Source organism: Aethalodelphis obliquidens, unplaced genomic scaffold (genome assembly GCF_003676395.1).
Source record: "Aethalodelphis obliquidens isolate GAN/ISIS:26980383/991018 unplaced genomic scaffold, ASM367639v1 scaffold18, whole genome shotgun sequence".
Classification (NCBI taxonomy): domain Eukaryota; kingdom Metazoa; phylum Chordata; class Mammalia; order Artiodactyla; family Delphinidae; genus Aethalodelphis; species Aethalodelphis obliquidens.
The window spans coordinates 9,544,959-9,570,414 of record NW_020837962.1 but is presented as its reverse complement, the minus strand read 5'-3'; the positions used below and the strand labels follow the sequence as shown (position 1 = coordinate 9,570,414).

Below are 25,456 nucleotides of genomic sequence, written 5' to 3'. Positions count from 1 at the left end.
CTGCTTTCCACTCCTGTCTTCAATGTGTGTGCTTTGTTCTTCTCTCCCTTCCTGTTTCCTCTCAGGTCTCCTGGCTGGCTTGCACTCCAGCCCGCCCCGCGGAGCACCTCTCCCACACGCTGCCGTGTCTACCCACATCCCACAGAGTCTGCCAGGTAATTTCCAGGTGGTCAGAGGGCCACATGCACTGTGGGCCATTCCCCTTCCCCATCAGAGGCCTTGTCTGCTGCCAAGGACGTAAGTGTCTGCCTCTCGTTGTCATGTTGTGTGGGTTTGTCCTCTGAGGCTCGGCTCTGTGGGTAATCAGACTGAGGGACACAGGCTCTGTCTACCGCTGTGACATCTCCCGGGTCAGCCTTGCCCTCTGTGATCACAGAGGAAGTCATGATGGCCACAGGCATCATGGCTGAGGAGTTCCCCACCCATAGCTCAGCATTTTCTCTTTAATTAACAAAAACTAGAGGGGTAATGGTGCTGATTTCCCAAGGGCTAGTTGGGGCACTACAGGCCTTTAGGTTCACACTGCTACCCCTTCTAGGGGGTACCAGCTAACAGAAGACTCTAAATTTAGTTTAAGTAAAAGGGAAAGTCCAAGTAGCAGCAGCAGGTGACAGTGGCAAGGCTTCGGGAGGGACCCTTATCCCTGATGTCAGCATGTGTCCAGGAGAGGAGCAGCTTTCTCTTCAGTCCAGGTGTCAATGCAGAGATTTGGGATCACGACGTGACTGAGGCAGCATTCCCTGGGTCTCCTCTCCATAGAGCAGTGCCTTTCAGAAAGGGACTGGCCTACGGCCCTAGGTTCATAGCTGTGAGAAGACGGCCCTGAGCCAGCACCTGCACAGTGAGTGGTCTGCCTTGCCCTGTCCTGGGACCTTGGCCCTTAGGCACATGTAATGCAGTACTGCTGGGAACCCTCACGGGATCTCTGTTTTGGCCTGCTGCTCTTCTTACTGCTCTAGACCTGTTCCAGAAACGACCTGGGGGCTACATTGCTCAAGGGAGAGCCATTCTTGAGGAAGCCGAGCCTGGGTAGCCCTGGTGGACGGGTCCTGGGTAGATGTAAGGCAGGGAGCTGCCCAGCTGGATGTGCCTGGGACCTGCCGTGCTGAGAGCTTTGGTCCCGTGTCTGCCTCCAGATGTACCGTGGGTCCCTGGCCCTGTGTCCTGAGGCTGACACGTTCATAGTGACTGCCAGAGGCCAGCTGGGTGCAAGAATGGACTGTAAATCCCCAAGATGGAAATGTTGCTTTCTCAGAGAAAGAAACGGGGGTGCTAAGCCTGTATCAGCAGTTACTCCGTTTTCCTCTGGAGAAGCAGTCAGATGCAGGGACTCATTCCGCAAGCTGGTGGTCACAGAGCCGCCCAGGCGAGAGCTTGTGGCTGCTGAAAGATTGCACTTTCTCTGCTTTCCGGAACACTCTTTCAAACAGAAAATAATTGAAGAGCCATTGAAAACGTGACCATTGATCTGTGGTATTTTCAGCAAAAAAGGGAAAAGCGTTTTCTTGTACCATTTCCTACCTGTTTTTCCTCTGGGTGTTGAAATGCTATCTGAAAAGCATCTATGCTAAAACAGGCTATTTGAGTATCTCTCTTTTAGACATTCTTTGCGTTGTAGGATTACACTGAGTGATTGTCAGTGAAAAGCTGTCTGCTTGTTCCAGCTGTGACTTGTATCTGCTTTGCTTTCTTTCCCACGTGGACTCAGAATGCTAGTGCCTTTGAGCTTGTCCTTTTAGGACCTGAGTGTCTTTGATGGTGTGGATGCTCACTGTGCTTTTCAGTCCTCACTATGGAGTCCGGCTCTGCCTGGGGATGACAGCTGTGGCTGAGAACTGGAGTGGCCCGTGTTGCACAGCAGAACCGCGGTTCTGTGAACACGGTGCTCAGCCAGCAGCTGCCCTCCCAGTGCGCAGCACTCTGCACCACTGCAAGGAGCAGCACACTCAGATAACCTGTCAGCGTGTCCGGCTCCTTTGAGCCTTAGAACATTCAGTGTTCAGGGGCTTATGCTATTTAAGAAGTGATCCCCTTGAGGTTTGGTTACTGCTGCCTTAAGGGAATCAGAGATCCTGAAAATCTTACGCTCTGTTTTTGCTTACTCTTTTTCAGATGCTTCTCAGCTTCATGGGAAAGGGCCCAGTGTGCCACGGAAATTGTGACTTTCAAGGGAAAGGCTGGAAGCTGAACGAGTAGGTCTCGGAAGTCGGATAATAACTGTGCTCTTTCTGCCATTGATTTTCTTCTGGAGAAGGCGTGAGTGCTAAGTGGAGCGTCTCTTGGCATGTGTGATGTGCCTTCAGTTAGGCGAGCAGCCCCGTGCTTCTCTGGAGGCCCTGACCAGCCTGGTGCTCCAGGCCTCTCGCTCTGTTGCAGACAATCGTCGGAGGGGTAGCACTAGGCTGGGGAGCGCGCCGGGTCGTGTTCAGAGCTCTGGTGGCGGGGCAGAGCAGGTGGCGCGGCGCACCTGTGCTTCACATCTGCCCGACCCCCTCACATTTGGTCAGAGTACCTCATGGCACCCTACTGGTCGGGGCTCCTTCTGGCCACAGTGGGCTCCCTGGATGGTCACGGTGTCCGTCCATCCTCAGGCTGTGTGCTCAACAGGACAAACCCAGGTAACATCACAGCTGGGAGATGTACCTTGTTCTTTGAAAAATACACCCAATGTGTGCTCATCGTGGGGGCCCGTCTCTCCACTGAACATGACAATGAAGCTCTTTTAGAGAAAAGACCTTTGTAGATTCAACAATTGTGGTAGGATTTTTAAAGACACTTATTTTTGGCTCAGTTTTCATCCTTACCATTAAATGCATTGGATAGAATGGGACTATTCTTCGCAAGTCATGTTGTTCCTAGGAAAACATAATTCCAGTGCCTTTATGGTGGAGCAGAATTAGACACACATCCATTCAGCCCTCTGAGTGGATCTCAGATGAAGACCTTTTTTAAAGATATGTCTGTATTTAAGACATAGTTTGAGTTTTTTATGGTTGCACATCATAATCTGTGCCGTCCTGACTTGAAGGTCATCTGGGCCCACAAATCCCAGGTCCCAGTTCAGCCAGGGCCCCCACTTTGTTTTTCCAGAGTTCATACAGGTGGACTGCAGAGCCCCAGAGCCCTTCTTCATCTCTTCGAGGGCCAAGGATATGAGGGGTTCTAAGTCGCAGGTAGACATTCCAGTTTATTTAAAAATTATTCTCAGGCAGAGCTGCAGGAACAGGCCTCTGTGAAGCATCTGCCATGTAGAAGCAGGCCTGGAGGTCCTGTCTTTCCAGGCAGCAGGGCTATGCATTGACTTCAGGGTGACATGCTGATGAGCTTGGAGAGCACGTCAGAGACAGATTGGGACAGTTACCCGGAGCTCAAGTCATCCCACTGTTCCCACTCACCCAGTGGCTGCTTCACAAAGATTTTTACGGCACTTGCCTGTCCTGTGAAGTCTGAACTGACTGCTCTAGCTAAGTGATTTCTGATACGTTGAGAGTAAACAGCCTCCTCAGAATGTACGCCTGCGTGGAGACACGGGCAGCTCTCTTGGTTCCTGACTCCCAGGTTACAACGCTTGGTAACTCACGATTCACGCAGAGTTTGCTTGGTTTCCAGGGGGAGCAAGACCTCTGCCAGCTAGTTGGCCAGGCCTGTGCTCTTTTTTACATAAAAACCAACATGTGTTTCACATTGGGCTAAGTGGATTCCTTATCCCTTTATTATATCTATTTTTTGCAACTTGGGTTTCCAGTTTACAGAATAGTCTTAGGTAGTAGCAAAAGAGCCAAAGAAGAGATTTGTATTGCTGAGCTCAGAGCCGCGCAGAGGCCGTCCGTGAACGCTGAGCAGCAGGAGAACACCCTGGTTCCCTTCCCTGCAGTGCTCCCTCCTCCCCGAGCACCACTGAGTGTGCGGCTGGAGCAGGATACCCTCATTCTTAGGAATCTAGTGATGCCTCTTGCCTCAGGGAAACGTTTCTTTGATGGGGAGTTTATGAGGTTTCTTTTCCTTGTTGATGCTTTATTTGTGGTAACGAAAGAGTGAATGACTTAAAGAGCCACGGCAAGGCAGGTCTGTTGGCGGAGCGGGCTCATGGGCCACGGCGCTGCAGGGCTTTTCTTGCCGGCGTTTCTTGGGTGTGAAAGGGCTGTGGCTTTCATGCAGCGACTATGTTGCTGTTGGGGGTGGTGTGGAAATTGTTAATCTTGTATAAAACCACCCAATAAATTGTTTCAAGGTTTCCAAAACATCATTTCTCATTTATTTCCTTTTACCATATTTGCAAGTAATTCTTTCTCCCATAGGAGCTGGTATGTAGGGAACATTCATTTTGGCTAAAAGCCAAGAGGGTGTTGGAGACTAAGCCTCACATGCAAAAGAGGAAGAAACACACCATGATATTAGAATCAAGCCACCAGGTGTTTATTTTTGCACTATAAATAGAGTTCCCTATTACTTCCCATTTTCTTACATAATACGTGAGATACAGAGGACCCGAAATTTGTTTGGTAGAAAATCAACTGTGGAGTTTACTAATGGCAGTGAGATAATAAGCAGGACTAGGCACCGAATCTAAGGCTAACAGCAACACAGTCCACTAGGAAAGTACTTTAATTTCAAAATGTGAAACGTTCCCCGATGGTGCGTTTTCTTGGGACAGTATGGCTTGACAGTTAAGCTTCATTCGAGCACCAGGGTCAGATGCTGTTCTGGTTTCTTTGCGCCTTTTCTGGCATAGAGCCCAGATCCGTCTCCCCAGAAGGCCTCTGATGAAGAGTCGGCTGAGCCAGAATCCCAAGGGGTGTGAATGCAGGTTGCAGGCCTGGGGAGCTGTTGCTTTGCTGAAGCAGGGAGGCCTTTCTGCCCTAGAGTTTCCCGTGCTGGGGTGTGGAGGTCAGTGCTGCATGGAGTGGGCTTGTCCACCCCAGTTGTTGGTCGTCGTGTGCTTTCGCAGTTTTCAGTTGCTTCCAGGTATCACACCTGGAAGGAGTCTGTTTATGGGACTGTGTGGGAAAAGGAGAAAGACGAAGGGCACTGCGGGTTTGAATCATCGGGAGATGAAGCAGGTCACTCACCTGGTTGGATGACGGTTCAGCAGGTGCCTGTCCCGCTTGTGGTTGAGCTGTGCTCTGAGCAGCTGGGGGGACACACGGGGTTCTGCACGGATTAGGAGCTGCACGGGGCCAGGGAGAAAAGATACCAAGGAGAGTACTGGGCAGGAGAGAGCCAGCATCTGCTTCCAGGAAGGTGAAGGTGGGGCCGTGCCTACTTCTCCCCGGACACTAGGACGGCCAGCTCCTGGATGGACATATCCTTGTTGATGTAGCGGTCGTACTGGGCAGGGGTCAGTCTTCCGTTCTGTAGGGCCTCTTCGATGGAGAACTTCTTGCCAGACTTCCTGTCATGGATCACAGAGGACTCCCCGTTGGGACCCTTGACGGAGATTTCCTCCCAGTCGCACTCCTGGCTCCTGAGTTTCACAAACATGTTCCAGTCGATGAGGCCAGCCCGGTGGGCTTCCTCTGGGGACAGCTCGCGGCCCGAGTCGGGGTCGATGACCACGATGGAGCGCCGCAGGTGGTTCTCCCTTTGTTCCCGCTTGATGGCCACAGAGCCCAGGCGTCGCTGCAGCTCGTCGATCTCCAGGTCTTTGTCTCTAGAGAGCTGCCTGAGGTCATCCAGCTCCTGCTCCAGGGACCGGAGGCGGCAGTCGAGCTGCGCCTCAGGGTCTGCCGCCACCGGCATGCTCCTTAGGCCCTGCGTCTCCGCCACCGCCATCTCGATTTCGGACTGGAGCCTGCGGGCCTCGAGCTGCAGGCTCTGCCGCTCCAGCTGCAGTTTGTGGTTCTCTTCCCTCAAGAAATCCAGCTCCTTGGATGACTTGGAGTTACAGAACTCTAGCTCCGACAGCTTGGCCTCCAGCTGGCTCACCTCTGCGTCCAGCTCCCTCTTGCTCTGGCTCTCCGCCTCCAGGCTGCTCTTTAGCCTTTGAATCTCCTGCTCGGTGTCACCTCTCTCCACCTGGATGCTCTTGGAGAGGACCACCTTCTCCTTGACCTCCATCTTCTCTAGGTGCTCCAGCTTTTTCTTCAGGGTCTTGAGCTCATGCTCCAGGACCTGCCGCCGGTGCCGCTCTTCCTCCAGCTGCAGCGCGAGCAGGGTGTGCTCCCGGGCCTGCTGGGGGTCCTGCTGCAGCACCACCTTCTGCTTGAGGGTCACCTTTTCCCGGGCCTCCCCCTCCTCCAGCTGGGCCAGCCGCTGCTTCAGGTGCTGTACCTCCAGCTCGGCCTCCCTGCGTGTCTGCCGCTCGCGCTCCAGCTCCTCCAGCTGGCACTCCAGCTCCGCTCGCCTGCGCTGTAGCTGCTGCAGCTCCCCGCGGAGGCCATCGATCTGCTGCAGCTCCGCGTCGATGCTCTCGGTGAAGGCGTTCACCTCGGCCTGCAGGCCCGGCTCCTCCTCGTACCTGACGACCTCCTGCTGGACCATCTTCTCCTTCACCTGGGAAAGCTCCTCCTCCTTCTGTTTGATTTTTTCCTCCTGGGACGCCCTCTCTATTTCCAGATCCACTTGCTTCTTCTGTTCCTGTGACAGCTGGGCCCTCAGAGACTCCACTTCCTCTTTGGTCTGGGGGTCTTCCTGGAACTGCAGGATCTCCTGGACCACCTCCTTGGTCTGCACCTGGGGTTTGGCCTCTTTCAGGGACTGGATCTCCTGCTTCAGCTGGTAGATCTCCAGGTCACACCTTTCGATGAGTCTGGTCTTGTCGATGATCTCCTCCCTGAGCCTCTGAAGCTCTTTCTCCATCTCAGGGTCAGTCTTGTACTTGATGATCTCCTTCGTCACTTCCTTGACCTCCACCTGGGGGCCCCGCCTCCGGAGCACCTCCAGCTCGCTCTGGTAGCTCTTCAGCTGCTCCTCGGCCCCCCGGTACTTGCACTCCTGCTCGACCAGCTCCAGGCGGAGGTTGGCCACCTCACTCTCTGCCTTGGGGTCTGGCCGGACGATCTCCCGCACTTTTTCTTGCACGACCACTTTGGCATTTTCCTCCTCCAAGGCCCAGATCTTTCGGAGCAGCCCCGTTTTCTCCCTCTTGTTGGCACGAGCCTTGGCGGCCTCGTCCTCATACTGGCGTTTGAGGTCACCCACCTCCCTCTCGGTTGCCACATCCTTTTCCACCTTGAGCACCTCCTTGATGATGATCTTGCTCTCAGCCATGGCCCGCTCCTTCTCCAGCCTCTTCAGCTTGTCCTGGAGGAAGCTCAGCTCCTCCTCCTGCTTCTCCCTGAGCTGATGCTCCCGTTGATGGTCCTCCTGCAGCTTCCGGAACTCTGCCTCCAGCTGGGGGTCATTCTGCAGTTTCACCACATCCTTCTCGGTGACCTTCTCCCGCACCTGGTTCTTCTCCTGGGCCAGGGCTATGATGCGCTGCTGCAGAAGGAGCACCTCTGCCTCCCGGGTGCCCTTCTGCTGCCGCAGCTCCTCCAGCTCCTCCCGCAGCCTCAGGACCTCGTTGGCCTGGGTTTGGTCCGGCTCGATGCGCAGAACCTCCTTGACCATGTACTCCTGCCCGCCATCCCTGGCCTCCTGCTCCAGGGCACACAGCCGCAGCTGCAGCGCCTCCAGCTCCTTCTGCAGCAGCTGGTTCTTGCACTGCTCCTCCACCAGGGTCTGCTGCGTCTGCCGGAAGCTCTCCTCCAGCGTGGGGTCTGGCACCTTCTTGAGCACCTTCCTCACCACTGCTTCCTGTGGGCTCTGGTTCTGCAGGGTCCGGATCTCCTCCTGGGCGCTCCTGACCTCATTCTCCAGCTGCTGCCTCCGCTCCGCCTCCTCGTCCAGCTCCCTCTGAATCTTCCACGTCTCCTCTACTCCGGAGCCCGGCTTGCCCCCGGGCAGGGCCTCATGGCTCATGCCTGCCTCAGCCTGCTGGGAAGGAGAAGATAGCGCAGGGTTAATGCCGGACTTTGCATGGCCCGACCCCACCTGGCCACCCACCAGAGGTCAGATTGCTTGTCCTGCGGTCCCTAGGGGACCCCCTCAGTGCCGGGTTCACTAGAGTCCTAGGCCTCCTTTTGAAAATGGTAAAACAACTAGTTTAAATGCATCTGGGAAAATATTTTAAAACCACAGAAGAGTGTGAAGCAGAGGCTGTCTGTCACCGCTGGTCCTGTTCGTACAGGATACTGTCACCTTTGAGACACGTATATTTTTGCATGTGACACATATTTATTTTTTCCACACTAACGGTGTTGCCTGTTCTGTCCCCTGCTTGTTGCACTTATGAGAGAATCTGCAGCGGCACAGAGAGTGCTACCTCGTCGTGTGACAGCTTCGTCATTTTCCATTGTGTGGACAGACCCTGGCTCAGTCGCACACCCATTGCTGGTGAATACTGAGTTGCTTCCACTTTCTTAACTATTACAATGTTGTTGTTAACGTTTTGGGCTTTTAAAAATAGGTTACCTTTTTCTGGGTACTCAGCAAATGTTTGAGGGATGGGACATGTAGGTTGGACTCACGTCCACAGGGGCACAGGCGTGGGCTGGCGTCTGCACTGGCGCCACCCAACCCTGTTCGCAGGGGGACATGCCCACTGGTTCACAGACTGTTTCTCTGAGGCACAATGAGTCTTATTTCTCAGCTCTTGGGAAAGTTTTGAGTAGAATGCCTTACTGAGATCCATTACCTGTCTCAGGAGATTCAGAGCAAACTCCAGATTCTGCAGCCTCTGTCTGTTGATGGCATTAACTTCCGTGAACTTGGCAGCAAGAGCCGTTTCCTACAGGAGAGCAGATAGGAGTCAACAGGCTAAGCGAAGGTAAGCTGGATGGTGTTTGCAAAGTCTGGCATTTGGGGAGAGAGGGAACCTTCTTGCCCCTTCCTACCTGGAGTTCTACTACAGTCTCATCTATAGGAGAGAAAACTGGATTTTGAGTCAGAAGCCTAAACCCCCAGCAAGTGACCTTGAGCAGGTCTGTCTCTGAGCCTTAACGTGTTCGTGTATGGAAGGAGCTGATAACATCGGCCCTCTGTGTGTGTGTACTTACTTAGGGGGAGCAGGGGGAGTCCGTGGCTCTGGCTCAGATAAACCCAGCAGGCTGTCTTTCTAGGCATATCCATGTCACCACCCCAGAATAAGTTATCTCCTCTTACTGAACCTGTTGGCACCCAGGAGGGCTCTTGGGCCAGTTTCCCTATTGTGTGTGCGTCTCTGAGGCCTGCATGCCGTGCTCTCTGGAGCGAGGGAACCCCGAGAAGGCCTGGCCTGCAGAGCTCACCTCTTCCCTCACTTTGGTGGCAGGGGACTGGAGCCTGGCCCTCTTGCTCATGTGGCTGCTTCTTCCATTCTCCAAGTCAAGGAGGGACCTGAGTTTCTCTGCTTCCAACTCGTAGTCCTGCGTGAGACAGACGTGGCAGAGGGCAGACAAGAGCAGGTGAGACCAAAATGTTCTTGTGCCCCTTCCAGCTGACTGCAAAGGTCTTCTGCTCAGCCACACCCTGTTCTGCCTGCCAGGAGATTTTGATAACCATAGATCCATCAGTGGTACGTACCTACGTCCCTGAATAACATGTGCGACAAGAAAAAGTAGGCCCACAATCCCCCTCCGTCCCCAGAGCATGCTCCTTCCAGGCCTTCCCTGGCCTAGAGACTACGGCATTCTGCTTTCTTCATTGAACTCTGTACCATTAGAGTTATGGCTTTTCTCATGTTGCCTCCTCCTAATTCTCCTGTGGATCAGTTTGATGACTTTAACATCCATTGTGTGGTCAGGTGATAATTTACTAGCTGTTCCTCTGCTGTTGGACATTTAGGTTATTTCTAGTTTGTCTGTTTTGCTATTGTAAATAATTCTGTTGTACAATGATTTTGTTAATCCCACATTATTATTATTTCATATTATTTCCTTTAGGATAAATTCCCCCAGTTACTGCTTTACAGTAGAAAATCCTTTTCTGGTATTCGATGCCCAGTACCATCTTGTTTCCCAAAGGCCTGTGCCGGTTTGCGTGGCCGCCAGCAGTGCCTGAGGACACCCCGCTGGACCAGCTGGTGGGAAGAGGCCCTGCTGCTTTACACTCTGGGCAGGGTGTCACGTCTCACCTTGACAGCTTGCTGGTACTGCTGGGAGTGGGCGTAGACTTTCTGTACTTCCTCTTCCCTTCTTGCTATCTCATCTAGCAGGTTCTGTAAAACAACAGAGACTTTGAAAACCAAAAATTAAAAAAAAAATCCAAAACCTAGATAGAGTAGCTGGATTCCTTGGAGTCTGGAATTCTTCCATAGCACAAAGTATAAGGAATGGCTTCCCTGTTTACATTTGTTTGTTACAAAAGGCAATTCTAAGGCCCTGTGAAGAAGGGCCAAGAAGATAATCATCTTTGGCAGGAAAGTTGTGTTTACTGAGTGCATCGAAATGTCAGGCACTGTTCTAGTATCTTTCTTAGATTATCTCACCGAATCTCCCAACATCCTGTGAGGTAGGCACCGTCCTCACCTCCTGTTTATGAACGGGGAAACCCAGGCACAGTGCTGCGCAGTGACTGGCCCGTGGGCACATGGCTAATGGGGATGGGAGCAGGATTTGAGCCCAGGCTGTTGGGCTTCCTGTTCCTCGTCCTTCACCCCAAGGCCCTGCTGCCTTCTGGGGAGCCAGCACTCTGGGCTTTGGAAATGGGTTTTTCCCCGAGGGCTCCCCTGTGTCCCTGTAGCTATTTGCTTATTTAGCTGGCTTGCACAGAGTGTCCACTCTGGGCCAGGCCCTGTGCTGGGCACTGAGGACGGAGAGGTGAGGGAGACCCCGTCCTTGTTGTCAGAGACCCGGGTGCTGGGAGCCCGCCTGGCCAGGACCGCTGCCAGGCCCCCGTCCATGAAGGGGCTTGCTAACCTCTGACCCTCCTTGTGACCATCCTCCTGTGAACGCGGAAGTGGCCTTCTCACCTTCTGGTTGTTCAGCTTGGTCTCCATCTGGCCAAGGCCGTCTGTCTCCTGGGGCTCGTAGCTGGGGATGTGGGACAGGAACTGCAGCAGGCGGTCGCGGCCACTATAGAAGGCGTCGTGAGCAGCCCGGGTGCTCTGCAGGCTCTGGACCCTGTGGGGCAAAGCCCGTCAGGCCTTTGAGCTCTCAGGTCTCACTGAGAGCTGCCTGCTGTCCCTTTTTAAAGAGGTCATCAAAAGTAATTTAACTGGAAATAACCTAAACGTTCACCAGGAAGGGAGTAGTTAGATAAATTACGGAATATTGTGTTGGAATACTGTGAGGCCTCTGTAAAGCGCAGGAAGGCCCGCCTGTGTGGACTCACAGGGATGCCCACTGTGAATTCTAGGACCTAAATAACTCATGGATCCAAGGGGAAATCACAAGGGAGGTGAGGAAATCTTTTGAACTCACTGAAAATAAAAACATCAAAATTTGTGGGACACAACAAAAGCAGTGCTTAGTGGGAAGTATGTAGTTTTAAATGCTTAGATAAGAAAAAAAGAAAGCTTTCAAATCAACAATCTAAGCTTCTACCTTAAGAAAGAAAAAGAAGAGCAAATTGGACTTAATGTAAGCAGCAGTAGGAAATAATAATGAGCAGATGTCAGTGAAACAGGAAACAGGAAAACAGGAGAAAGATCACTGCAACCAAAGCTGGTTCATTGAAACCATCAATAACGTGATAAACCTCAAACATAATGATTAGGGGGACAAGAAGAATAAACAGATACAACAGAAGAAAATACAACATCAAGAATGAGAGAGAGGACATTCCCTCAGATCCTGCAGATAGTCAAGGATAAGAGAATATTATGAACAATTTTACGCCAATAAACTCAACAACTTGTTGAGATGGACAATGTGTCCTTGAAAGACACAAACTTCTGAAGTTGCTCAAGCATTAGATGACCCAAATGGTCCAATATCTATTAAAGAGGTTGAATTTGTAGTTAAAAAACCCTCTTACACACAAAAAACAAACTGCAGGCCCAGATGGCTTCAGTGGTGAATTCTTCCAAGCATTTAAGGAATTAATACCCAGTCTACACAAACTCTTCCAGAAAACAGAAGAGGAGGGGGGAACACTTACTGACTCATCAGGCTGGGAAAATACACGACAGGGAAAATAGCAAGACACACTGTATGTGGTGTGTTGTCATTCGTACATTAATTATCTACCCCAGCTCATACAGAATGTTTTTGGAAGGACACACAAGAAACTGGTAGCAGTGCTGATCTTGGGGGAAGGGTTTGGTCATTATAATCCCTTTGTGTATTTTATCTTGTATATATACTGCTTTTTTCAGAAAGGAAATTATTTAGAAATCAAACAACCTTCAGTGTTGTCTGCAGAAATCCCACTTTGGTGCCTTAAGGCAGACTAAGCCAAGGGCCCCCGCGGTCCCCTCACCTGAGCTCCACCTGCTGGCAGAGGTTGTCAAAGCGCTGGCGCAGCTTGTGCACCTCGGCCTCCTGGCGCTCCAGGTCCGGGCAGTGCTCCTGGAAGCGGCTGGCCAGCGAGCCAGAGCACTGCTTGGCGGCCTGCAGATTCTGCTCCACCTCGCTGAGGAGGGCCTGCCGGGCCTGCAGCTCGGAGGCCATGGCCTGCCGGGGCAGAGGCAGATGGCAGGTGCTGTGGCCAGAGCTCCAGGGCCCGGGATGGTGCTACCCAGAGCTCTTGGGGCTGCCTGCTTTTAGCGGGTGGCAGGCCTGGACCTGGGCGGGGACCGGTGGTTTGCCTCTTGAGTTTCTCCTCAAACCCGTGGTCATTTCTGCAGTTTCCATTTTGTTACAATGACCAATACTCTGGGAAAACTAGCTTCTAAAACCCTGTGGCACACGGCACGTGCCTGTGACCCCGTGCCCGGGACTGGAGTGGCCTTCGTGAAGGCTCTGGTCTCTGAGCCTGTTTCCTGGGCTCTGAGGTGAGGCCCTCACCACAAGGGCAAGGGTTTTGTGAGGTGGTTTGTGAATAAGGGGCCTCCCACGGGCTCACAGACCCCAATGCTTAGAGCGGGCCCAGCGGCAATGGTGAAGAGGGCAGATGCTGGGCTGGGGCAGAGGCTCCTGTGCTCAGCTGGTGCGCCGTGCAGGCATGTGGGTCCAGGTGACCAGATCTGCTTGTCCAGAGACACTGGGAATCTGGGGGGATTATGTGGACATTCGATTTTAAGATACCAGCACCTGATTTCCACAGGCCACAGAAACCCCGTGTGCAGCTGGGACTCCAAACCTGGAGAGAGTTGCTGCCCTGGGCCTCGGGCCCCTCGACTGTCCACAGGTGGGGTGGCAGGGGCGCCTGGAGCTCATGCCCAAATCAGAGAAAGGCTCCTGAAGCCCAGGGTCCCCACACTCACCGCCAGCTCCTGCCTCTTGCTGTCCAGGGCATGGCCACTCTTGGGCACCGTGTCCTCCTGGGCCAGCTGGTTTTCGTATGAGGCCAGCACCTCCCGGCCCTGCTGCAGGCTCTTCTCCAGGCGGTTGGCGATGTCAACCCTGAGGACATGAGTCAGGAGTTGGGGGGCAGTGCTGGACCTTGACCCCGCCCGGCCTCCCCACTGCCCACCTGCACCCACTTCTCCTGGGCCGCGTCCAGCAGCTGCACCAGGCGCTCGTATCTGCGCTGGGTGTCCTCCACCCGCGTCCTCAGCAGGGCCGCACTGCCACTGCCCGGGAGGGCCTGCACGAATGCCTCGCCCTCGGCCGTGCTGCTCGCCTTCTCGGGCTCGATGCGCAGCAGCTCGTTGGTGATGTTCTGTGGGGACCAGAGCCCCTCGCGTTGACCACAGCCGGCAGCCACCCCCACACAGGGATGTCCTCCCCGGGGGGCCTGACTGGGGATCTGGGATGCTGGCCTAGGAGTCCATGTTTGTAATGAGCATCCCTGGGAATTCTGACACAGCGGATGGTGACTCACGAGTGATGAATATTAATAGGTTCCTGTTCCCACTACTTCACACGGCTTTACTCATCTTTGGGGACAACTCAATGAGGTGGGTACGACTCCAAGCAGCTTAGGAGGAGATATGGTGGGGCCTAGCCCCAACCCTACCCCTGTATCAGGCGTTCTCTGGCCTTGGCTCGGCCCCAACCAGACCAGCCCTGGTGTGAGCCCCGTCAAGGGCCACGGCACTTCTCTGAACCCCGTTCCTCTCCTGTAAACCGGGAACAGTCACGCCCATCGTGGAGGGCGCCGAGGACCCGGGAAACTGTGTGTGTGTGTAAAAGAGGTGAGGAGTAGATGGTATTCATGCGGCTCATCTTACCCCATCCTGTCGAGGCCCCCTGAGTGGGGATCAGCCCATTTTACTGAAGACACTGAGGTTTGGGCTTGAATGGTGTCTGTGGTCAAGGCGAGTGAGCTGGCCCTGTCGCCCCAGAGCCCGTGTGCTGCTGGGCACCGCGGCCTCTCACTCAGCTCAGTGCTGATCTGCTCAGATTGCAGTCCTGCTGTTGTCAGCTCTGCCACAAGCCCTTTTTCCTGGGGGTGTGTCTTGGGGGCACCAGGCCTCAGGCACCTCCTCAGTCTTTGGCCTAGAGCAGCCCCCCTCCCCACGACTCACGACTTCCTGTTACATGTGGCAAGTGGTCCCTTTTGAGCGCCAAGACACCCCATGGGGATAAGACCTTGAGCAGGGGCCCCGGGGAGCCAGTGGGCCAGCCTCTGCCCCCAACCTGGGGTACCTTGAGGTCCTTGGCCCGCTCAGCACTGTCCTGCACGGCCCGGCCCTGCTCCAGCGGCGGCCGCAGGATCCCTGTGATGGCCTTCTCCTGCCGGTCCAGGTCGCTGGCCACCTTGTCCAAGCCGGCCAGCAGCTGCCGGCCCTGCAGGTCAGAGACATCTGCCGGAGGGAAATCAGAGTCGGGTGGCAGTGGGGATCGTGAGGCCCAGGGAGGGGGCGTAGGAGGGCCAGCCTCCCCACCTCCACTGTCCCATCTGCAGCACAGACCCTGGGCCCAGCCCTGCCTCCCTGTCCCCCCAGAGCCTCAGGCAGCGTCTGGTACCCACCTCCAGAGTTCTCTGCCTTCAGCACCTCATGCCGCTGCTGGAGCGCCCTTCTGCTCCCAGCTGCCTTCTCCCGCAGGCTCTGGTACTGGCTGCCCAGGCTGTGACAGCAAAAATGGGCTGGGGACCTGGGGCAGCCCACTGCCCCTACTGCCCACTGACACAGGACCCTGGACTCTGGCTGGACAGACAGCCTCGAGGAGTCGGGAAGCTCATCAAAATGCTTTGAAAAGTTAACACGACACACGTAGAAAGGATTTGCTGAAACGCTGGTCTTTCTTTGCTCTTGGGTTCAACAGACCTCTTCTTTCCCTCCTTCCTTTCTTTGTCTCTCTTTTCTTCAATAGCAAGTCTTACTATCTAAAATTATCTTGGGCTTCCCTGGTGGCACAGTGGTTAAGAATCTGCCTGCCAATGCAGGGGACACGGGTTCGATCCTTTGCCCGGGAAGATCCCACATGCTGCGGAGCAACTAAGCCCGTGCGCCACAACTACTGAGCCTGCACTCTAGAGCCCACGAGCCACAACTATTGAGCCCATGTGCCAGAACTACTGAAGCCCGCGGGTCTAGAGCCCGTGCTCTGCAACAAGAGAAGCCACGACGAGAAGCCCACGCACCACAACAAAGAGTAGCCCCCACTCGCCGCAACTAGAGAAAGCCTGCGCACAGCAACAAAGACCTAATACAGCCAAAAATAAAAGCAAATAAATAAATCTATAAAATAATCTTGTTTGCTCATTTGTTTTCCCCACCAAGATGTTACCCCTGAGGAAGCAGTACACAGTAGGTGCTCAATACATATTCGCTGAATGAATAAATTAAGGAATTCCTTGAATCACTCATTCAACAAAGAGTTCTTGGGTACTTGCTTTGCACCAGGTACTGAACAAGGCCCTGAAAATAGTAAGTCTCAAGGAGCCTCTGCCCAATGAGACTGACACAGACACAAAGCACCCTAATGAGAGCAGCACGAGCAGTGGGAGAAGGTGCTTGAGAAAGAGGCTGCAGCCCTTTTCCTGGAGCCAGGGTGGAGGATGAGGGGGCAATCAGGGAAGGCTTCACAGAAGAGGTGACCCCCAGGCTGGGTCTTCAAACCAAGAGGCCTGAGCCAACAGGTGGTGGGTTGGTGTGCAGGTAGAGGGAGCAGTATGTGCAAAGGCCCAGAGGCCCTTGCAGAAAAACCACTCCCTGATGTGTGCCCAGAGCCAGAGGTTCACACACAAGTCAGCTCAGCCAACAGGATCTGCTGCTGTCCCACTTGAGCCACCAAGGGGTGCAGGTGTGGGGATGTTAGTGGCACCCTGAGGTTGAGTTGGGGTGCCCAGGGCTGTGAACGTGGCCTGAGGGGCCCAGGGGGTGCGGCCAGTCCACACTGGCTCCTTCCTTTGCCCCTGTACCTGTCGGCCAGAGCCAGGGCCTCGGGGTCGGTGGGAGGGATCATGAAGCAGACAGCCGGGGCAGTCAGCTCATTCCCTGCACTGTCCGTGAGGTCCCAGCTCTCCCCGTTGTTCCTCTGCAGGGTGTAGCTGTAGCCCCGAGAGATTAGGCCCTGGTGGGGACAGGCCAGTCAGAACACATGGAGAGACCTGCCCCACCTGGTGGCCAGGAGCCCAGTCACCATCTCAGCCCCACCCCTAACTCTGGGACCTGGGGAGTCTTAGCCTGTTTCTCAGATCCTCCCCAAGAGGTTCCATCATAGAGAGTTGAGAGGGGCCAACACCAAGAGAACATGTGCTGGGTCTGCCGGCCTAGCACCCACCTGGATTTCCCTTTGGGGAGCCCCTGTGCAGTCCCAGCCCATGTGTTCTCGTCCCTCCATTCCCTGACTTCTGGGGGTGGACATGTGACTCAGGTCTGGCCAATGAGAGAATGGCATCCCTGGCCACAGTGATTGGTTTAGGCTGGACACATGACTCAGAGCAGGCCAATGAGAACCTTCCCTGGGACTTCTGCTGGAATGACTGGGGCCACTAAGCTGGTAGGACAGAAAAGGCCAGGGCAGCAGGTGGGGTGATGCAGGGGCATTGGCAGAGAGGACCCCATGATGGAGATAAACACAGGCTCCTGAAATATTTGAGACCCTGCATCCAGCCATGTCACTCCTAAGGCCTTTCAGTGACATAAGAGGAGGCAGATCTGGGCCCAGCTTGCCTGGGGCACCTGGAGCACCAGGCAGGGGCTCACCTGGTCACTCTCAAAGTCACAGAGCGCCTCCACGGGGATGGGCTTGAATGGTGTCTCCCGGCGGTACTTGAGGGGTACCACCTGCTGCCCTCGCTTCTGCAGGCCCCGCACCTCGTGCTCATACTTGTCCAGAGCCTTCTCCTGGTCCTAAACATGGGGGGGAGTGCCCAGGTGAGATCACGCAGCCTTCCCTGGTCAGCAGGCAAGGAGCTGGGGAGGGGCCTGCTCAGGCATCACTCACGTCCAGCTCCCGCAGCATCAACTCAATCTGGTATTGGTCTTTGAAGTCGGGACTGTATTTCTGGTTCAGGTCTGAGTCCACCTTGCGCAGCAGCTCCTGGGCATCCTTCACGTCTTTGTGGAACTAGAGGAGACCGGGGGGCCCTGTCACGGACAGGACAGTGCTAGGACACCTGGGGCTAATCCTGGCTGTGACTTTAAGCCCATTCCCAGGTAAGGCTGGGCCTCCCACTCACCCTGAATCCATGGGCTCTGCCACCTGGGGACACCCACAACCCTCCCCAGCCCAGCTTCCTGGGGGGCTTCACAGGGAGAAACCGGGTCCCTTCCCACCAATCCATGCAATGCCACCTCTATGACATATTGTTTTCATGTGTATACACCAGTAAGCTTAGGGTTCTTCTCTATTCCACTCTTCTCTTTGTGCTAGGGACACCCTGACTTATTCTAAGTCTTAGTACATGGAAGATAAGCCTCCCCACTTGGTTCTAGGAATTTCTTGCCCATTCTTCAGCCCATTAGCTCTGGAATCATTCATTGTCAGCTGTCCCCTGGGCTGCAGCTATGAACATGACTTTGGGATCCCTGTGAAGCTCATAGCCCAGAAGGGCTGACACTGAACCAGGAGTTAGTTACAATAGTATCATCTGAGTTCAAGTGTCCCCAAATCACCTACTCATAAGAATCACGTGCAGCTCTCTTGTTAAAAACACATTCCTGTGGAAACAATGCAGCATCCATCAACAGGTAAATGGATAAACACAACGTGGTCCATGCATACAATGGAATATTATTCAGCCATGAAAAGGAATGAAATTCTGGTTCATGCTACAACATGATGAACCTTGAAAACATTATGTTCAGTGAAAGAGCCAGATACAAAAGGCCACATATCATGTGATTCCACTTCTATGAAATATCGAAAACAGGCAAATCCAAAGAGACAGAAAGTAGATGAGAGGTTACCAGGGGTTGGAATGGGGAGTGATTGTTCATTAGGTACAGAATTCCTATTCGGGGTGATGAAAAAGTTTTGGAAAGACAGTGGCAATGGTTGCACAACATTGTGAATGTAATGAATGCACTGGATTGTACACTTAAAAATGCCTAAAATGGCAAATTTCATATTGTATATTTTTTACCAAAATTAAAACTCCACACACCTACTCCTGTGCCTACATTATCCTGGTGAGTCAGACTCTCCAGCCCCAGCCCCCAGGGAAGGCAGACAAGGGCCCAGCAAGCTTGGGGCACGCCCACGTCATCAGAAGTGTAAGTACTGGGAGGCCTGGGCAGGCAGCCCTGCAAGGCTCCTGGAGGAAGTAGCACTGAGGCCATGAGTGAGCCAAGCAGGCACTGGGTGCTCCCACCAACGGGGCCCTGGGCTGGCAGGTACCTGGTGGTAGTCTTCCATGTACTTCAGATGGCTCTCCTCACAGATGAGCAGGTTCAGGTACTCCTTCCAATCTGCATGCACAGCCTCCATGTGAGCCTGCCAGGAGAAAGGAGGCAGATTGCTGCTGGCCAAGCACCGGGGACACGAAGGGAGGGATGGCAGGATTCCAGACCAGGAAAGGATAGAGGAGGGGGTATCTGGCCTCTGCGTGTGTGTGGCTCCCAGCCACCTCCCGCCCAGGGGTGGGAGGAGGAGTGAGGGGAACGTGCTGAGGCGCCAAGCAGGGCTGCTGTGTATGGGTGCTCAGGTTGTACACTGCACAAGGGACAAGTAGGGGCTGTGTCTGCCCAAAGTGGTGCTTTTAAAAAAATCTCACAAAGGTACTCCCCAGATTCAAGTCCACCAGAGCTCAGAATGTGACTTTATTTGGAAATAGGGTCTTTGCAGATGTAATTGGTTAAGGATCTCAAGATGAAATCATCCTGGATTTAAGGTGGGCCTGAAATCCAATGACTGGTGTCCTCATAAGAAGAGGAGATGACACACAGGTGAGAAGGCCATGTGACGACACAGAGGCAGATACAGGAGTGATGCAGCTCCAAACCAAGGAATGCCAAGGGTTGCCAGCAACTGCCAGAAGCAAGGAGAGATGAGGAAGGATTCTCCCCTAGAGACCTGGAGGAAACAAGCCTGCCAAAACCTTGATTTCGAATTTCTGGCCTTCAAAACTATGAGAGAATAACTTTCCTTTGTTTAAAGCCACCCAGTTTGTGGTCATTTGTTACAGCAGCAATAGGAAACTAATACGGGCACCACATGGGCTTCAGAAGTCCAGGGACTGAGGGCAGGGCATTGTGATAAGGAGAGGACGCAGGGTCAGACAGAGCAAGAGGAGGCAGCAAAATGGAGAGACAGACAGATGGACACAGGACACCCACCTTGGGGCCTGCCTGAGTGTAGGTGGCCCAGAGCAGAGGCCACCCGGAGGGCAGGCTGGAGGAGGCGTCCCTTCCCGGGGCTCACGTACCTCAATGGATTTCCTTCCGGGGTGCTTGGCGGCAAGCAGCTGGTCACCCTCACTGTGCAGCTTGTTAATTCTCTCCTCTTTGGCCTCCAGGTTCCGGTTGATGAAATTCTGCAGCAGGGGCAGTGGAGGGGCTCAGTGACCAGCCAGGCAGTCCCGTGCTCCTTCCCAGCCCCCTGGCCCGCACCCCCAGAGCCTAGTGCCCACCTCGTACTGGCGCCGGCGGCTGGGGTAGTCGAGGTTGCAGTCGCTCCAGTCGTACTGCATACGACTCTGGGCCTGCTGGTCCAGCCAGTACAGCTCATTGGTGCAGCGCTGCATGTAGTCCTGCAGCGAGCTCAGGTGCTGCTGCCGTGCCTGAGATGCCACCTGTGGGCGGGCAAGGACAGGGCTGTGGCCTTGCCGGCAACAGCCTCCCTCCACGCCTCCTGCTCCACTGCACTCCCTTGGATAAGTCACCTGACCGCCTCCCACCCTCTGAAACCCCTTCATTCGTTCAGCAAATGTTTTCTGAGAATCTACTAAGTGCGGGGCACGGCTCCACGCCCTGTGGATACAGCAGTGAGCAAAACAGACAAAACCCTCACAGAATTGACATATTTGTGGAACGTTAGTTTACTCGTCTGCAAAATGGGAATAACGACAGCACTGATCTCATAGGGCACCAACCCTGGCATACAGCTTGTGCTCAAAAAACATCAGCAGCTACACTTCCACTTTTTTCTTTAATATGTCATGGTGCTGGGGGATCGTAGCAAACCACCACAGGGCAAGGAGGAGGGGAAGGAGGACGGATGTCTGCGTTCCACTCTGCAAATGAGAACAGTAGTGAACACATGTGTGGGGCCCACCACGTGCCAGGACTGTGCTAAGGACTTCTCCAACATCAGCTCATGCAATCCTCAAAGCATCCTATGAGCCAGGGACTGGAAGTGACTGTTTTACAGATTAGGAAACTGAGGCTCCCAGAGGCTCAGCAGAATTGTGCTCAAGGTTTCCCCACCAAAAGGGGTGGAGGCAGCCCAGCCCCAGAGCCTCCTACCGGCTATACTATCACCGCCTCTGCATTCTCACGTCTGAGGCGTCTGTAACATCCATAATGAGTGTCTGTAATGTCCACAACATTTATGTATCACTTGTGCGGTTTTAAAAAGAAGACATTCTTGGGGCTTCCCTGGTGGCGCAGTGGTTGAGAGTCTGCCTACCAATGCAGGGGACACGGGTTCGAGCCCTGGTATGGGAAGATCCCACATGCCGCGGAGCAGCTGGGCCCGTGAGCCACAACTACTGAGCCTGTGTGTCTGGAGCCTGTGCCGCAATGAGAGAGGCCGCGATAGTGAGAGGCCCGCGCACCGCGATGAAGAGTGGCCCCCGCTCGCTGCAACTAGAGAAGGCCCTCGCACAGAAACGAAGACCCAACATAGCCAAAAATAAAAATAAATAAATAAATTAATTAAAAATTTTAAAAAGAAGACATTCTTTAAAGGTTTTGAAAAAGGAAATAGAAAAACTTCCGTTTATTAAGCAGGTGGCATTGTATCTGGCACACAGTAGGTACTCAATAAAGAATTAAGAAGCAAATAGTAAGATGAACTGTATCCATGGGGTCTCTTGGGGTTTTCCACGAGCACAGGGCAAACAGGGGTGCCTCTCAGGTAGGGGCTCGGGGTACTGCCTCTTCCCACTTCATCCCCCTCCGTCCTGTTTGAAGTGTTTACTGCACACACTTCTGTCCCCATGGCCCGGCTTCCCAGCCCCTCCCATCCCGTTCCCGGGGCGTCTCACCAGCAGTTTCTGGTACTTGGCCTGGAGTTCGCTGTTCTGCTCCTGAGGACGGAGCCGAGGGCATGGGTTAGGGCGGGAGTGCAGGTGGGAGCCCCTCCTCCCCGGGGCCCCCCCCACCCCTGTGCACATACCTTGCCCCCGTCCTTGGTCAGGTGGGGCCTGATGGCCTTGACTTCATTGTGGAAGATGTTGTGCTGCTCCACCTGGTGGTCCACCAGCGGCAGGTCCGACCCGAAGCTCTGGCTGCTCAGCTTGTCCTGGCCAGGCGGGTGGAGGGACAACATGCATGAGGGTGGGCCAGGGACTCAGGACTCACAGCCCACCCAGTACTCGCAGCCCACCCAGTACCCCATACCCTGGGAGCCTCGGCTCTCCTCCTCACGGTGCCGGCCAAGGAGTGAGTGAAGTGGCCCCGGAGGGATGCAGAGAGAGGCTGTCACATCCTATCTCATTTAATCTCACAGCAAACTCAGAGGCCCTCACGGTTACTGTTTCCATTTCACAGATGGGGAAACAGAGGCTCGGCCGGGGGAGTCACTTGTTTGGGGTCACCCAGTGCCCGGGGTTCTCCATGGTGGAGATGGGCTGATGAGGGCAAAGGAAGGGCAGTGGCCGGCCAGAAATCTGGCCACTGCCCCCAGCCTGCCAGGACTCCAACGAGCCCGGGAGGGTCCCAATCTCCACCACTTCTGCTGTGTGACCCTGAGCTAGGCACTGCACCTCTCTGAGCCTTGCTCATCTCATTGACACAAACATCAGGAAACACCGGGAACACAACTCCCTCCCTGACAAGACTGTGGTGCCCATTCAATGGTAGGGGTCCCCCCGGCCCACACACAGCCCCACCCCAGCTGAACCCCGGGCCATACCAGCTTTTCCTCCACCAGCGCCTCCCAGTTGACCTGCGGGTCTACCTCCTTCACTGCCAGGTTGTAGACCTGCTTGTGTTTCCCGCGGAGGTTGGTCACACGCTCCTTCAGCTGACAGATGCTAAGCAGGGAGAGTGGCCACCCTGGTTAGCGGGGCTGGTTGGTGGGTGCACTGCCCATGCCACGAGGGGGGCGGCCTCCCACCCCAGCCCCTGGCCTCAGCTTTCTGCTCAGTGGCCTGGTAGGACAGGGTGACTGTGGCCTTGGGTCCAGGCAATCACTCCCACCCTGCTCCTGTCCACTTTCCTTCATTCTACCTTCCCCCACCAATGTTTCCTGAGAGCCCTACTGTGCACCCAGACCCATAGGAGGTTCCAGAAGAAACAGGCAGACCTGCTGCTCTCTGGAGCCCACCATCCAGCAGGGCTACAGGGTGGTGGGGGCCATGACAGTGAGAGTGCTTTGTCTACATCTAAGCTGAGGCGAGAGCCAGGCGCTCAGGAAGCCAGCTGGGCATTAGGCAGGAGAGAATGTGTTCGCAAGCTTGGAGGTAAGGGGGCTGTAGTCACACTCTGACCAGGACAGGAGAGAGACACCAGCGCTCCGAGCCTCAGTTTCCCCAACTGCAAAATGGGTTGTCGTGAGGATAACATAAAGTGTTTGGCTCGTGCTGGCATCCAGTTAACCCTCAACAAACCCCAACTCAGGTTCCTGAATGCTGAGTGGCTGCAGCCCCCCTGCCCTGGTCCCGAGCAGGTCCCTCAGGACCCGAAGCGGAGGGGACCTACTCCTCGGCGATCATGTCCGCCTGGGGGTGCTTCATGTGCTTGGCGATGGCCGCGTCCGCCTCCAGCACATACAGCAGCTTCTCTGAGTCTGAAACCTTCTGCAGGGCTGAGTCCCGGTGCTCCGGCTGCCGGCCCTCCTGCAGCCGGGCCAGGTCCTGTGAGAGTCACAAGAAAGGGGCGGGGAGAGAGAGTGGGCAGGGACTCAGTGGGCACAGCTGGGATGGGAGGGACGGGAGGAGAGGGGCGAGCGATGGCTTCCCCCAGCCCTGCCCAGCCTTTGCTCAAGTGCCTGCTGTGGCCGGCTCGGGACACAGCTGTGCACAAAGAGACATGGCCCCCGCCCAGCCCAGGGGAGAGGAAGACCCCCAGAAAGGCAAGTCATAGATAAACCTCACAAAGGTAACTGCAAGTTCCTACAAGTTGGTGTTTACCAAGGAAACACAGCAGAGGTGGAACATGGGGGACCTGCTTGAGCTCTGGGGGTCAGTGAGGCCCCTCTGAGGTGGTGACACAGGCTAAGAAGGAAGGAAGAAAGGGAATAGTGTTCTAGGCAGAGGGAATAGTCTGTGCAAAGGTCCTGTGGGAGGAAAGGATGGCTGTGATTGAGGCTGGAAGGAGGGACGGGGGAGGAAGTGGGAGACAGGGCCCCACCTATCCTTAAAGGCAATTCCTCCAGGGGCTCTGCAGGGAACAGGGTACAAGCTGGGAGCACAGTCGGGGGTTGTGACAGAGCCTGGGTGAGAGCTGAGGGTGGCCCACGCTGGGGTGTCACCAGTGAAATGGCGAGAATGAACAAAGTCGGTGGGCATCTGGGAGGTACAATGGATAAGTCGCTGATGAGTCCAGGGTCTCTGCTTATTTACGGAAGAACAATGAATGAGCAGCGGGTACAGCAGGTTTCTAAACACAGTCCATTAATCCACTTAGTGGACCTTCAGGGAGCATGGCTGGGCACTGTGCCAGGCCCGGGGGACCCCAGGCCCAGGGGGGATGAGTCAGAGACGGGACTGGGGGTCCAGAGACTGGACGGGGGTCACATGGGGGAACTTGCGAGGCCAGTCCCCTCCCCTCGCTGGGTCTCGGCGTCCCCATCTCTGCAATGGGAGTAAGAGAAACCCCTGCTCCAGAAGAGGTATCCAAGTGACCCAAGGACTCTCCCTTGGCAGCGAGAAGGTGGGAGCACAGATGCGGGCTCGTCAGGGACGAGCCTCAAAACCATGCAAGTGAGAGGAGCCAGACACGGAAGGCCACACTGCACGGGACCGATTTATGGGAACTGCCCCGAGTCGGCTAATTCACAGGCAGAAAGTAGATGAGTGGCTGCCAAGGGCCGGATGGGAGGGGAATCTGCAGTCAATGGACACAGGAGCTCTTATGAAGGGATGAAGAAAAGTTCTGAAACCAATCTACAGAAATGACTGCACCACTTGGTGATGTTACTAGAAACCATTGCACTGTACGTTTAAAGGGGGTGCATTTTTCTGATCTGTAAAACATGCCTCAATAAAGATGTTGAAAAAGAAAAAGGAAGAAATGGCAAAAGGAAAAAGAAGTGAACAGAAGTGATGTGGTGCCTGGTACGGTGTCAAATGACTCAACTTCCTCTCGGAGGAAGAGAAGGTATCCAGTCCGTTCTTCCAGGTCTTTCCTGGGCCGGGAGGGCTGAGCAGCAAGTGGGCCCAGCGCCCTGAGGGGCTTGGGAGTGAGGTCCACGTGGCAGAAGTCCAATGGCGCTGGGCCATCACCCCACCATGGGTGGGTCTGGCGAGTTAAAAAGTTGCAACAAAATGTCATGGTTCTTGGCTTGGGTGGAATTTTATCAGCTCCACCATCAGCAGCTGATCTGAAGCTCTGCTGGGCAGTTATAGTGTCAAAGATTAATTTTGCAAAAGGAGGAAGTAAATTAATCATTTCCTATTTCACACAGGTGCAGGTGCTGTGTGGGAACGCAAGCCCTCTCCAGCCAAGACAATAAAGAACATCTAGTGGGGAGATATGCCATGTGGGTGTTCAATAGTCAACAGTTGGACAAGACTGATCAATGGGAACAGAGGTCAGCACAGTGGTTACCTCTGGGGGATACTGATTGGGAAGGTCCCTTGGGACCTTTTGGGAAATTCCTCTATCTTGACCTGAGTAATGGTTTCATGGGTACCTACTGATGCAAAAACTCACAAGGGTGAGCTCTTAAAA

General features: G+C 54.4%; 2 protein-coding genes across 9 annotated transcripts in view; one reads left to right on the top strand and one right to left on the bottom strand.

The window, feature by feature from the left end:
- UBN1 (ubinuclein 1) overlaps nucleotides 1-4,241 on the top strand; it is a 36,939-nt gene extending 32,698 nt beyond the window's left edge. For 3 of the 4 annotated variants that reach the window (XM_027117485.1, XM_027117483.1, XM_027117486.1), the window contains one exon: nucleotides 66-4,241. In XM_027117485.1, coding sequence (XP_026973286.1) covers nucleotides 66-241 — 176 coding nt within the window. In that variant the 3' untranslated portion in view covers nucleotides 242-4,241. The remainder of the gene's footprint in view (nucleotides 1-65) is intronic. The other variant, XM_027117484.1, reaches the window with a different exon arrangement.
- Nucleotides 4,242-4,394: 153 nt separating this feature from the next.
- PPL (periplakin) overlaps nucleotides 4,395-25,456 on the bottom strand; it is a 47,527-nt gene continuing 26,465 nt past the window's right edge. For 2 of the 5 annotated variants that reach the window (XM_027117479.1, XM_027117482.1), the window contains exons 3-22: nucleotides 23,264-23,418; nucleotides 22,476-22,596; nucleotides 21,738-21,863; nucleotides 21,607-21,648; nucleotides 20,029-20,190; nucleotides 19,825-19,932; nucleotides 18,798-18,893; nucleotides 17,403-17,525; nucleotides 17,162-17,308; nucleotides 16,375-16,526; nucleotides 14,980-15,077; nucleotides 14,655-14,812; nucleotides 13,547-13,725; nucleotides 13,328-13,466; nucleotides 12,382-12,575; nucleotides 10,931-11,081; nucleotides 10,094-10,177; nucleotides 9,270-9,386; nucleotides 8,678-8,770; nucleotides 4,395-7,917 (exon numbers count right to left, since the gene is read on the bottom strand). In XM_027117479.1, the coding sequence (XP_026973280.1) occupies nucleotides 5,260-7,917; nucleotides 8,678-8,770; nucleotides 9,270-9,386; nucleotides 10,094-10,177; nucleotides 10,931-11,081; nucleotides 12,382-12,575; nucleotides 13,328-13,466; nucleotides 13,547-13,725; nucleotides 14,655-14,812; nucleotides 14,980-15,077; nucleotides 16,375-16,526; nucleotides 17,162-17,308; nucleotides 17,403-17,525; nucleotides 18,798-18,893; nucleotides 19,825-19,932; nucleotides 20,029-20,190; nucleotides 21,607-21,648; nucleotides 21,738-21,863; nucleotides 22,476-22,596; nucleotides 23,264-23,418 (5,103 nt within the window). In that variant the 3' untranslated portion in view covers nucleotides 4,395-5,259. The remainder of the gene's footprint in view (nucleotides 7,918-8,677; nucleotides 8,771-9,269; nucleotides 9,387-10,093; nucleotides 10,178-10,930; nucleotides 11,082-12,381; nucleotides 12,576-13,327; nucleotides 13,467-13,546; nucleotides 13,726-14,654; nucleotides 14,813-14,979; nucleotides 15,078-16,374; nucleotides 16,527-17,161; nucleotides 17,309-17,402; nucleotides 17,526-18,797; nucleotides 18,894-19,824; nucleotides 19,933-20,028; nucleotides 20,191-21,606; nucleotides 21,649-21,737; nucleotides 21,864-22,475; nucleotides 22,597-23,263; nucleotides 23,419-25,456) is intronic. The other 3 variants (XM_027117478.1, XM_027117481.1, XM_027117480.1) reach the window with 3 other exon arrangements.